Here is a 13,161-nt window from a genome sequence, read left to right on the forward strand (position 1 = left end):
ACGGGCTCCAAAATGTTGGGCTTTAAATTACATGTAAAACAACTCCATAATAAAATGAATGTGTTGTGTTCAGATGTAACGTCGACATTTGACACATTTGGTGAACTTCGTTGGTATTTCTGGACTTCCATCTAGTATAATTTTTTAATACTTTTATGCGCACCTCTCGAAAATCTCACATTAGTGTTTATGTCTTTATCCTGGCATGTCCCTTGAAGATTGATCTGGACCTACTTGATTAGCCCAGTAATGTGGTTGAAATGACAGATTTGACAGCATGTCCCTTGAAAATTGATCTGAGGCCGGGCGCGGTGGCTCAAGCCTATAATCCCAGCACTTTGGGAGGCCGAGACGGGTGGATCACGAGGTCAGGAGATCGAGACCATCCTGGCTAACCCCGTGAAACCCCGTCTCTACTAAAAAATACAAAAAACTAGCCGGGCGAGGTGGCGGGCGCCTGTAGTCCCAGCTACTCGGGAGGCTGAAGCAGGAGAATGGTGTAAACCCGGGAGGCGGAGCTTGCAGTGAGCTGAGGTCCAGCCACTGCACTCCAGCCCGGGCGACCGACAGAGCGAGACTCCGTCTCAAAAAAAAAAAAAAAAAAAGAAAAAAGAAAATTGATCTGGAGCTACTTGATTAGCCCAGCAATTTGGTTGAAATGATAAATTTGACAGAGTATGAGTATTCTTAGTCAATGGTTTTACAAATGCTAGGTTATTTTCGGTACACCAGGGAGAAATTTACAGCCATTTTATGTTTTTGAGCATTTATATTCATTTTACAAAATTTAGGAATTTCTTTCTTCCTTTTTTTTTTTTTTTTTTTTTTTGAGACAGAGTCTCGCTCTGTTGCCTGGGCTGGAGTGCAATGGTGTGATGTAGCTCATTGCAACCTCTGCCTCCCAGGTTCAAGAGATTCTCCTGCCTCAGCCTCCCAAGTAACTGGGATTATAGGTGCCTGCCACACCTGGCTAATTTTTTTGTATTTTTAGTGGAGACGGGGTTTCACCATGTTGGCCAGGCTGGTCTCAAACTACTGACCTCAGGTGATCCACCCATGTCGGCCTCCCAAAGTGTTGGGATTACAGGCGTGAGCCACTGCATCTGGCCTATTTTTAATTTAATAGTCATGATTTCTTCAGTCCTTCTTCAGGTTTGGTTGTGTTCCCCAGATTGGCCGTGGCATATTTAAAAGAACATAGTTCCCCACTCGGTGGTGTTTCATTCTATGTGTCCCGATGGGAGGGCCAATTTGATTTCTAGAACCCACCAGAAGTTATTGTCAGTAGTTCTATTTAAGGTGGTCAGAAACAGTTTAGAGCTGTGATATGATGTTAATAATCTTCTTTTGTTACTCTCAACTGATTCCAAAGAGGAATTCAAGTTGTAAAAATGTTTTAAGCGATGGGAATACCACTGGAAGAACATACAGAAATAGTTTTGAATGATATTTAGCACTTGCATGAGCATTTATTTGTTTTGCTGTTAAAGTTCATTTTTATACTATTAATAATATTCTACACTTTGAGATACTGTTTACCACTGAGAGAGCCAGCATGGAATTAGAAACAACATAGATGTCCGTTAGTATGTGTTTGGTTAAATAAAATGATATTGCCACACAGTGGAATGCTGTAAACAGTCATCAAAAATAATGACATAGATTAATATGTATTGGCATGGAAACTTTTTTAGATATGCACTAAGTGGGGTAAAAAGCAACTTTTATAACTTTATAGAAGATCGTTATCATTTTATAGATTATAGCATTCTATGTGTATAGGATTCTAGAATATATAGCATTCTGTATAGAGAGTATAGAATTATAGATTATAGAAGGATTTTTTGAAATAATGAAAGCAATATTTTACATATATTATGTACATAGAACAAATCTGTAAAATATCTATTAAACTGTTAATAGAGGTGAGATAACAGGGACAATTTCATTTGAGTTGATACATTTATTTTGTGTGCTTTTTCCCTCAACAATCAATTTCTTTTTCTTTCTTTCTTTTTTTTTTTTTTTTTAGTAGAGATGGGGTTTCCCCATGTTGGTCAGGCTGGTCTTGAACTCCCGACCTCAGGTGATCTGCCCACCTCGGTCTCCCAAAGTGCTGGGATTACAGGCGTGAGCCACCATGCCCGGCCAACAATCAATTTCTTTTTCTTAGTCTTTGACTTTTGAGAAAGTATAGATTCACATGCAGCTGTAAGAAGTAAAACTGAGACGTCCTGTGTACCTATCACCCCACTTGCCCAAGGGTAGCATCTTGCAGACCGTAGTTTTGACACCCCATATCAAGATAACGACCGTTTCTATCACCCCAAGAATTCCCACGTTACCCTTTTACAGCCACATCTCCCCTCCCGCGGCTGTAACTGTATCGTGACCACACTGTGACTGGCTGAGCACTTTGAATGTGCAGGGGACTTTCTGTCAGTTCTCCTGAACTGATTGGAGCAGTCATCTGAGGTAGAAGGGAATATCTGCATGACAGAAGACACTCAGGTGCAGAAAGCTGAGAAAACTCGTGAAAGGTGAAAATTCTAGTAAGTGAGAGACCCGGGATTTGGAACCAGGTCTTTCTGACTCCTAAGCCTAAACTTTTAACCATGCAACTGAACTAAATTTAGGATTAGATTCCGACATACTTTGCATGTCTTACCTAGTTTCCGCCCTTCCCCACACACTGACATGTACGCATACTTACTAGTTTGTTTTCAGAGTATCAAAACAGTATTATACTCATACCCACAGAGTATTTTAGATCTGTCACCATGTATCGATAATTAGTCATTCTTCAAATGTTTTAATATTGATATTCAGATATTTTAAGAGGTTAATTTACTTTTCGTATACTTAAAGTTATTTGTATTGGATAGAACTAGTCTTTGTTTCTTTTATTATTATTATTTATTACTATTATTATTATTATTTAGAGATGAGTTCTTGCTCTGTTACCTAGGCTGGAGTGCAGTGGCACAGTCATGGCTCACAGTAGCCTAGACCTTCCGGGCTAAGCTCAAGCAATCCTCTCACCTTAGCTTCCTGAGTAGCTGGGATTGCAGGTATATACCACCATGCCTGGCTAATTTTTTTTTTTTTTTTTTGTAGTGACGAGGTCTCACTATGTTGCCCAGGCTGATCTTGAACCCCTGGCCTCAAGTGATCCTCCTGCCTCGGCCTCCCAAAGTGCTGGGATTACAGGTGTGAGTCACCACGCCCAGCCTAGAACTGGTCTTTGGACATGTCATGACTACCGGTTGTCCTAGTGAAGTTGTTTTCTGATACAAGATACAACAGTATTACATAGATGTTATAATTTTGACTCTTCCTGGGAAGAGGTTTAAATATTTAAAGCATTATAGACAATGACATAAAACTGTCATCCTTTTTGAAAATGTCTAGGTACATAATTAGGTCAAGCAGCAAACATAATTGTTTCTGACAGAAGGAATGAACTAGGGGTCATGCTCTTAAGTCTTTAAGTTCCCTACAACCTTTCAGAACACATACTCTGCAGTGACTACAAGCTCTATCATTGTCAACTTTGCTTGGTTAGAGTCTTGTCCAGAAAAATTGACTCTAAGGTAAGCTCATTTTCTTGAATCTTTGTAAAATCTAGCCCGACTTGTGTTTTTTTCTGGATGTTTGTATTTTCAGTTATTTGTTCCATAGCGGCAACCAAGAACATCCTGGAGACATTCTGCTAAACACAACTGTGGAAGTTTTGCCTTTTAAGGTACGACTGCGTTTTCCTCTTACCTTTCCCTAACAACTATACTAGTGGACTTAGCTTGACGCTTTTCTTGTTTTTAAGGGGAAAGAAAATTCTCATGATTTGCAGGACTCAGTGGTGAATAATACTAATTTTTTTGAAATATGAAGCACTTTTATATTTGATGAGTGCATTTGACCCATTTGTAGAAAGAGCCTTCATTTTATCTTGGAAAATAACAGGCCGACCTAGTGGCTCACGTCTGTAATCCCAGCACTTTGGGAGGCTGAGACGGGTGGATCACTTGAGGTCAAGAGTTCAAAACCAATCTGGCCAGCATGGCAAAACCTATCTCTGCTAAAAATACAAAACTTAGGCAGGCATCGTGGCAGTCGCCTGTAGTCCCAGCTACTCGGGAGGCTGAGGCATGAGAATCACTTGAACCTGGGAGGTGGAGGTTGTAAATAATATGAACGTTTCTACTAGGAAAAGAAATGAATCGTTTTGTTTGTTTTTTTGTTTTGTTTTTTTCTTAGATAGAGTCTCACTCTGTCGCCAGGCTGGAGTACGGTGGTGTAATATTGGCTCACTGCAACCTCCGCCTCCCAGGTTCAAGTGATTCTCCTGCCTCAGCCTCCCAAGTAGCTGGGACTACAGGCACGTGCCACTACACCCAGCTAATTTTTGCATTTTTAGTAGAGATTGGGTTTCACCATGTTGGCCAGGATGGTCTCGATCTCCTGACCTTGTGATCCACCTGTCTCGACCTCCTAAAGTGCTGGGATTACAGGCGTGAGCCACTGCGCCTGGCCTGAATCATTGTTTTCTTTAGTGTTTACTTGCTGTTTGTATTTTGAGTCCCAAATTCTATGTATTTTTAATACCTGTTTATTAATACACAATTTAATTTATTGGTCTCTATGGAATCCTTAGATTTCTTTCAAGTTAACTACACAGTTCTTCTATAGTTTTAATAGAAAATACTGTTCTAGGCCGGGCGCGGTGGCTCGAGCCTGTAATCCCAGCACTTTGGGAGGCCGAGATGGGCGGATCACGAGGTCAGGAGATCGAGACCATCCTGACTAACACGGTGAAACCCCGTCTCTACTAAAAATACAAAAAACTAGCCGGGCGAGGTGGCGGGCGCCTGTAGTCCCAGCTACTCCGGAGGCTGAGGCAGGAGAATGGTGTAAACCCGGGAGGCGGAGCTTGCAGTGAGCTGAGATCCGCCACTGCACTCCAGCCTGGGAGGCAGAGCCAGACTCCATCCTCAAAAAAAAAAAAAAAAAAAAAGAAAAGAAAATACTGTTCTATTTAATTGATGTAATGTTTCATTTCCAACCACCAATATATTATATACAGATTCAAATGATGGCTTAAGAAAACACCTTTTATTATTAATATAATATGTTTTTTAAAGTTCGGCTGGGCGCGGTGGCTCAAGCCTGTAATCCCAGCACTTTGGGAGGCCGAGACGGGCGGATCACGAGGTCAGGAGATCGAGACCATCCTGGCTAACACGGTGAAACTCCATCTCTACTAAAAAAAATTAAAAAAATTATCCGGGCGAGGTGGCGGGTGCCTGTAGTCCCAGCTACTCAGGAGGCTGAGGCAGGAGAATGGCGTAAACCCAGGAAGCGGAGCTTGCAGTGAGCTGAGATCCGGCCACTGCACTCCAGCCTGGGCGACAGAGCGAGACTCCGTCTCAAAAAAAAAATAAATAAATAAATAAATAATAAGTTCAAGACTGAGATGATATTTCTCTTTTTAGGGATAGCTGTGTTACAAATGCCACTTCATCTATATTAAGATATATCGATAACTTAGGTTAAATAGAAAGAATTATTTTTGAAATTAATGCTTTTGTTTTATTTTAGAGTGAAGGTTTGGAAATAAGCAAAGAAACCAAAGACAAACGATTGGAAGATGGCTATTTCAGAATAGGTAATATCTACTTTAGTAAAATGGCTTTTATTTTTGTGGACTTACTCCTAAAATACTTTTAAGTTCTTTTCAGATGTTAAGGAACTTGAGGATTACAATTACCAGTGTCCTCCAGGGTTTTATGCGTGCTGTGTTGTAGTACTTGCTTTTATTATTTGACCCAAATAGGATTTCATATCACAGATTGGTTCACTCATTGGTCTTTCTCCCTCCTTCCGCTCCATCTGCCGTGCTCGATGCTTCCTGATAGAGAGTCTGCCTGCACTGCCTCCTGCTGGACGGGCTTAGCTGCTCTCCGGTCTCAGCTCACATTGACAGGCCAGAATCTGTGCTTCGGGCCCCTTCCCCCTCTCCAGCATCACATCTGTGTTGAGATGTCCGCTGACATAGCCTTATACCTGGCGGCCACGTAGCCACCTACCACGAGCGTCTGTAACACCCACATTTCTTTATTGGTCACCAGTTTTTGCTGTCCCTATCCATCTGGTCGCCTAAGCCTAACCTTGGGGGTCACCCTGAAGACCGCCCTCTTCTTACTATCCATTAGCACAAATCTGTCACTTTTTCATCTGAAAGCCTTGAGTCACCCTGTCTGTGAGGGGCAGTCTGCCCTGTGCAGATTCAGAGCCAGGGGAGGGACTGCGTCTTGCTGTGGCTTTCCTGTGGCTTTCTAGAGCCACTGCAGTTACTTTTCTAAAATGTAACTAGCATCCTGAGACCTTTTCGTTATCCGATCCCTTAGCTCCCACCCACCTTCACGTCTGTGACTTTCTCTCGCTCGTTCTCTCCAGCCCTGAGACTGTTGTTCCTCTGATGAAGGCCCCACACTCTCCGGGCAGCCACATCTCTAGCCATTTTCTCTGCCTGAAATGTTTGGTCAATTACTTTTCCTTCTAATAAATGCTTTTTCACCTTTAATCTGCCCATTTAGTGGCCCCTCTTCCCTGCTCTTCAGACCCTGCGTGTGCGCCTTTGCTGTGTGATTGTGTCGTTCCATAGCTCCGTCCTGTGTGCTCCCCCCGGAGAGGGAGGGGCTGTGTCTCTCCTGCATGTCCTGTAGTTAACAGGGCCTGTCACTTGGTAGACACAGACTCAATAAATAACTGTACATTTCCTTTTGCTTAAAACAAATGTGAATGCCTCTCTTAGTATTAGGCAAGAGTGAATATTGGTAAATTGATATTGTAGGTCTATAGGATAGATAACATTTTTAAGCCCTTTCTAGAGCGGTTCTATCTTTGGTAGGTGTCATTCAGCCATTGCTAAGAGGCTTGCACTATAACCCTGGCTACTATCTTTATAGTTTTGGTGGATGAATGATTTTTATATTTGGGCTGTATCTTAGCCCATCTCTAGAAATATACACAAAATCAGCTGAGTATCCAAGACATTTATTACCCCATTACCTGTCACTTACTAAATTTCTGAGAATGGTGTGTTCTAGATTACGAAAGTAGCATAGGAAATAGAGACATCTATATTAAATATCTCTATAGTAATTTGAAGAAAATGACCATCTAAAATATCAACTCATGTTCTTAGAACGAGAAGAGAACTTCTGGATCATCAGCCTAGGACCTTGTGTCATGAAACAGAACAGAACTAAAGAGCAGCTGATCTTTTTTCAACTGAATGTAGAAAATTCTGCTTCCTTTAGAAGTCTTTGTTAATGGAATTGTGTGTGAGGAGCTTCCTTGACCCTCTCGGTAGCAAAACAGTTATAACTGGTGAAAATTTTTTTAAAAAACTGTTTTAAATCTGTGAAGATTGTCCTAAGGGCTTGCAGCAAATGGAGGAACATTTATTCATGAGAATCTCCCAGATCTCGGGGAGGGAACCAGGACCAGCCTCATCACCCACACCACCCCAGCTCAGGGAGACAGAAGCTCTGCGCTGTGCAGGTATAGCCTGGACTGTACCTGGACTCTCCTGCCAGCTTCTAGTCTAGGGCTGTGGCATCTCCCCAGGTAGATCAGGCTGCCAGCATCTGTCCTTACCCCCAATTCTGGTGCAGAAGCTCTGTTCCAGACAAGAGCAGCTGATGAATCTGGGCAGAAGTCTGCCCCAGGCACAGCAGGGTGAGAATACTTGGCCCTGAGCACCGATGCCCCAGCTCGCTGCCCTAGTCCAGCAGCAGAAACCAGCCAAGAAAAACAAGGACTTGGCTGGGCACAGTGGTTCACGCCTATAATCTCAGTACTTTGGAAGGCCGAGGTAGGCGGATCACCAGTTCAAGAGTTTGAGACCAGCCTGGCCAACATGGTGAAAAGTATCTGTAGTAAAAATACAAAAATTAGCCAGGTGTGGTGGTGCATGCCTCTAGTTCCAGCTACTTGGTAGGCTGAGGCTGGAGAATCGCTTGAACCCAACCCAGGAGGTGGAGGTTGCAGTGAGCCAAGATTGCACCATTGCATTCCAGCCTGGGCGACTCTGTCTCAAACAAAACAAAACAAGACAAAAACCAAGGGCTACTGCCACGACCAGTGCTCTGATCCTAAAGCAAGGTGTCACTCCAAGAGCAGGGGCTGCTGTCCTTGCCAAGGACCCAGAGCAGTGGTGCAGAGATTCCGCCCAATGGAGAGGCAGGTCAGAAGAACGGAGAGCTCTGTAGTTCTCCCTAAAGAGGGGATGACTTACTTGAACCAGAATGTAGGGCAGTTCAAGCCTAAGGGTGCTGCGGAATACACTGGAAATTTTAGTGTTAAGCAATTAGAGATGGTAGCTACAGTTAAGCAATTAGAGATAGTAGCTACAGAGAGGAAATCTGATCCCAGTGGAAGGTTTAACAGGGAGAACTAGGGAAAGAGATGCTAGTAAGAGCCTTCTTGGAGTGCAAACAAGCTGCTGTTGAAACAGGAAAAGTTCCCTCATCCACCTTTCAGGGCGTGTCTGGGAGGTGTGGCTTCTTTAGTACCCTGCTGCTCATCCGCCTTTCAGGGCGTGTCTGGGGGTGTGGCTTGTTTCTTCGGTACCCTGCTGCTTATCCGCCTTTCAGGGCGTGTCTGGGGGTGTGGTTTGCTTCTTTCGTACCCTGCTGCTCATCCACCTTTCAGGGCGTGTCTGGGGGTGTGGCTTGTTTCTTTCGTACCCTGCTGCTCATCCACCTTTCAGGGCATGTCTGGGGGTGTGGCTTGTTTCTTTGGTACCCTGCTGCTCGAACCCCTAGGGGAGCATGCAGAAGGGCCGCTGTGGGGCTCTGACCCCATGGCAGTGTCTAGGGCTAAATGTTTACAGCTCCGAGGCCCCAGTGTGTGCGTGTTACAGGGTGCTTTTTTAGTTTAGCTGTCCATAGGTAGCTTGTGTTTTTTAGCTCAATGGAGACCCCCTGCCTTTTTTTTTTTTTTTTTTTTTGAGAGAGAGTCTGGCTCTGCTGCCCAGGCTGGAGTGAAGTAGCGCAATCTCGGCTCACTGCAACCTCTACCTCTTGGGTTCAAGCGATTCTCCTGCTTCAGCCTCTCCAGTAGCTGGGATTACAGGCACGTGCCACCACCCCTGGCTAATTTTTTGAATTTTTGGTAGAGATGGGGTTTCACCATGCTGGCCAGGCTCGTCTCCAGCTCCTGACCTCGTGATCCACCTGCCTCGGCCTCCCAAAGTGCTGGGATTACAGGCGTGACCGACCGTACCCGGCCATTAGACCCTCTGCCTTATCACAAGGACAGAGGCTTTCTGTATCCCGGGGTTTCTTGCCTTGGTGTACCTGAAGAATTGGATCACGCGTGGGCTTGGAGAAGGAGTGCCAGGTTTTGTCGAGTGGAAGTAGTGCTCGGCAGATGGGGGAGCCAGAAGGGAGACCGTTTTGCCCTGGAGTCGGGCTGCTCAGTGGCCTAGGCTCTCCTCCCACTGCCCCGGCCACATTCTGCGTCATTCCGCCTGTTGATGGCCCGACAGCATCCACGGGTGTGCTCTTTTGCCCGTGTGCTCCCTTCCCCTCTATGTCCAGCCGCTTGTGTGCCTGCCTGCTAGGGTCTCGGGGCTTTTGTAGGCACATATAGGGGCGTGGCAGGCCAGGATGGTCTTGGGAAATGCAACATTTGGGCAGGCAGACAAATACCTGTCCTCACCTAGGTCGGTGGGTACAGGCCCGAGGGTGGAGCTCCAGCCAGGGCTCATGCCCTTCTCTACCCAGCACTTCCCTGCTCCACTTCCCTATGGCCAAGACTGGCCCTGGAGAGGGGCTTGAATTTAAATTGGATCAGACTGGGTAGCAACCTAGGCGTGAAGGCATTGGCAAGAACAGTAGACCATCAGCTGGCCATCAGCGGAGAGCCGAGGGTTGATGGGGTGGGGGTTAGAAGAGAACAACGTGATAGCTAAGAATGGTCTCGCGGAAGAAATACTAGTTCTATTTCAGTGGGTTAAAGCTGTGAGACGGCAGAAGAACCTTCTGCAGAGACCCAGTGGGAGAAGGAAAGGGCCACTGGTCAGGCATGGCAGGCGGAGGGGAGCCACGAATGTAGCCTTGGCCGTCCCTATCAGTGCCAGGAGTGTGGGGTTCCAGTCATTCTGGTCATTTCCTTCACTTTTTCTCCTCTTTCCTGTCTTTTGGTACTTACCTTCCAGACCACTGGGTTAAGGACAAAGGCTAAATTTGTCATTTGAAAAGTCATTACACACACACGGTACCAAATACAAATTTAAAACGGTAGTCTTGAGTCTTCTTCCCTTTTCTTCCCTGTCCTAACCAGCGCTTCTGAGAGGCAGTTCCTGTAATGATTTGTGTCCCTTCCGGAGTATTCTTTGCATATATAACAGTATCTGGATATGTTCTCTAAGAACAACACATCATCACACACAAATGATATGCCCTATAACCCACTTTTACATCTCTTTTTTTCATGGAACAAAATGCCTGTGAAATATGGAACATGAACTTCAAATGTTTTAATAGTGATAATATGCTGAGTACCTGCATCCACCCTCCAGCTTAAGATGGGCCAGTTCAGCTGTCCTTCCCTCATAGCTTCTCTTCTCCTTCTACCCAAAGCTATACCCTAATAGCTTCTCTTCTCCTTCAATACCTGAATTTTATGGTTACCATTTCCATTTTTGCTACATGTGGAATATATTCCTAAGCAATGCACAGTGGGATTTTGCCTGTTTTCACATTCGATATAAATATCTTTCTGTAGTCTACAATTTGGTTTCTTCCCCCTCACAATTGTGAGATTCATCCATGTGGGTGTGTGGGTTTACGACTCATTCTTTTTCACTCCTGTATGGATGGATTCTGTGGATAGCACAATCTGTTCTCTGTGTGGTCATAAAGTTTGTGTCCATGTTTTTGCTGTAATAAACACGGCTGCTTTGAACACTTATGCACATGTATGAGAGTTTCTCTACAATATAGACTTAGGAAGAGAAGCAAATCTTCAACTGCATTATCTTCAAATGTTTCTTCATTATTTATTTATTTATTTAGAGATGGAGTCTTGCTCTGTCGCCCAGGATGGAGTGCAGTGGCACAATCTTGGCTGACTGCATCCTCTGCCTCCCGAGTTCAAGCATTTCTCTCCACCTCAGCCTCCTGAGTAGCTGGGATTACAGGTGCAAGCCACCATGCCTGGCTTAATTTTTGTATTTTTAGTAGGGACGGGGTTTCACCGTGTTGGCCAGGCTGGTCTCGAACTCCTGACCTCAGATAATCCACCTGCCTCAGCCTCCCAAAGTGCCGGGATTACAGGTGTAAGCAACTGTGCCTGGCTTATTCTTTTTATTTTTTCTTCAGTCATTTAATTGGCTGCCTAGAATTCCCTTGTATCAGCATATTGTAATTTATTTGGCCAGACTCCTAGTGATGGATACCTAGGTTGTTTGCAATCTTTTACTGCAGTGTATATACTGTTCTTATACATGGGAGACGACAGATTGCTGGGTCAGAGTGTTTTGATGAAGCTAGTTATCATTTGGTAATCATTTGGTAATCATTTTTCTAATTAAATGAACTCATCAGGTGACAGTATTCAGTGTCGCATTGGTTAAAATGTTCCAAGTTTTGCAATATTTTTAAGCTCTGAATCCCCTGTCCAATTCAATATTCAATAATAATTTTTGGTAGCACCTACCTGCTACCCCAGTCCAGCACCAAGTATGGACAAACTTCTATGAAATAAATTTATTAATGATTTTTTGATGAAAGCATTACTTTGGAAGCTCATAGGTTCAACATTTACAATATAAATTAGTACAAGCCTGCTCTGCCGTGGTTTTTCAATCTGAATGTACCTTATCTTATCATTAATCTAATTACTCTGCTGTGAGACTGGATGGTGGATTGCATAATGTGACAGCATGCGATCAGCAAACTACGGCCCATGGGGCACATCTGGCCCTCCACCTGTTTTTGAATACTCTGTGATCTAAAAACATTTTTTAAGTCTTTTTCTTTTTTTATTTTTTAATGGTTAAAAAAGTAAAAAGAATACATTGTGATATGTGAAAATTATACAAAATTCAAATTTCTGTGTCCGTAAAGTTTTTCTGGAAGACAGCCATGCTCATTTTCTAATATAGTGTGTGTGTGCTTCTGCTCTCCAACAGCAGAGATGAGTGAGTAGGTGTAGTAGAGATCGAGGTCATGCTCTCCTGGCTTCTCACTGCTGCTTAGAGTACTGCAAATCACAATGATGCATTTATAATTGGACAGTATTTTGAGAGCCACACATATCATGGCACTGTGACTTAAAAAAATTACAAGTACTTATCCATCCTCAAAGCAAGAAAAGTAGATTTTGAGCATTGTGGCTTTTAACACAGTGGAATGTGGGGTTATTTTACAAAATTGTTGGCAAGTCATTGTAGTTATTGTGCAGTTACATGAGAGCTGTATGTTATTAGGCTAAATACAACGATATTCCCAACTCACAGGAAAGCAGTGGTCAGAAAAGTTAGAAAGTTTAGAATGGAATATCGCATCACAGCAGAATTTCTTCACTAAAAATACAAATGAGGCTGTTCCCAAAGTGATATTTCAAGTGGCTCATTTTTTAGCTAAGCTAGAAAAACTACTTACCAATCATGAGTTAATTAAATCATGTTTAGTAGCAGCAGCTGAGAAAGTAAACTTACTTAAGGATAGGAGGCTTTCAGCAATAACAATTGCTTGAAGACTTAAGGACATTGGGAGCAATATCAGTAGACAAAAAGCAAAGCAGATTATTTTGAGTGTTTTTCTTGGCTCCTGAGGAGTTGATGGAGTTGTCACTGGTACTGCTCAATTGTTACTTGGAATCAGTGCCAAGGTTGAAGAGACTGAAGAGTTGGCCCCTGTAAATAGTCAGTTTGGAACAACTACAGAGAAGAGTATTTTCACACAGGCTGAGAAAACACAAATTCAGTAAAACCTGAAGTAGAATCTGCTAAGATGTGCTACAACAAATGATGGTAAATATATATATATGGAGAAGATGGCTTAGTTGCATTAATTTATAAAGCTTGAGAAAATGTAAGGTATTTAAAGCCTATGGTTATTTATTTTAGTATTCATCAGCCAGGTA

The 13,161-nt window shown here is 43.4% G+C and overlaps 1 protein-coding gene across 5 annotated transcripts in view; it reads left to right on the forward strand.

Annotated features, from left to right (window-relative positions):
* MGAT4A (alpha-1,3-mannosyl-glycoprotein 4-beta-N-acetylglucosaminyltransferase A) overlaps positions 1-13,161 on the forward strand; it is a 132,219-nt gene that overhangs the window by 104,515 nt on the left and 14,543 nt on the right. For all 5 annotated transcript variants that reach the window (XR_002731478.2, XR_002731479.1, XR_002731477.1 and 2 more), the window contains exons 12-13: positions 3,667-3,745; positions 5,599-5,665. Coding sequence is in view for 2 of the 5 variants with exons in the window: in XM_023211424.1 (XP_023067192.1) it covers positions 3,667-3,745; positions 5,599-5,665 (146 nt within the window). In the remaining 3 variants the exon portion in view is untranslated. The remainder of the gene's footprint in view (positions 1-3,666; positions 3,746-5,598; positions 5,666-13,161) is intronic.

This window comes from Piliocolobus tephrosceles, chromosome 15 (assembly GCF_002776525.5).
Source record: "Piliocolobus tephrosceles isolate RC106 chromosome 15, ASM277652v3, whole genome shotgun sequence".
In the NCBI taxonomy this organism is placed as follows: domain Eukaryota; kingdom Metazoa; phylum Chordata; class Mammalia; order Primates; family Cercopithecidae; genus Piliocolobus; species Piliocolobus tephrosceles.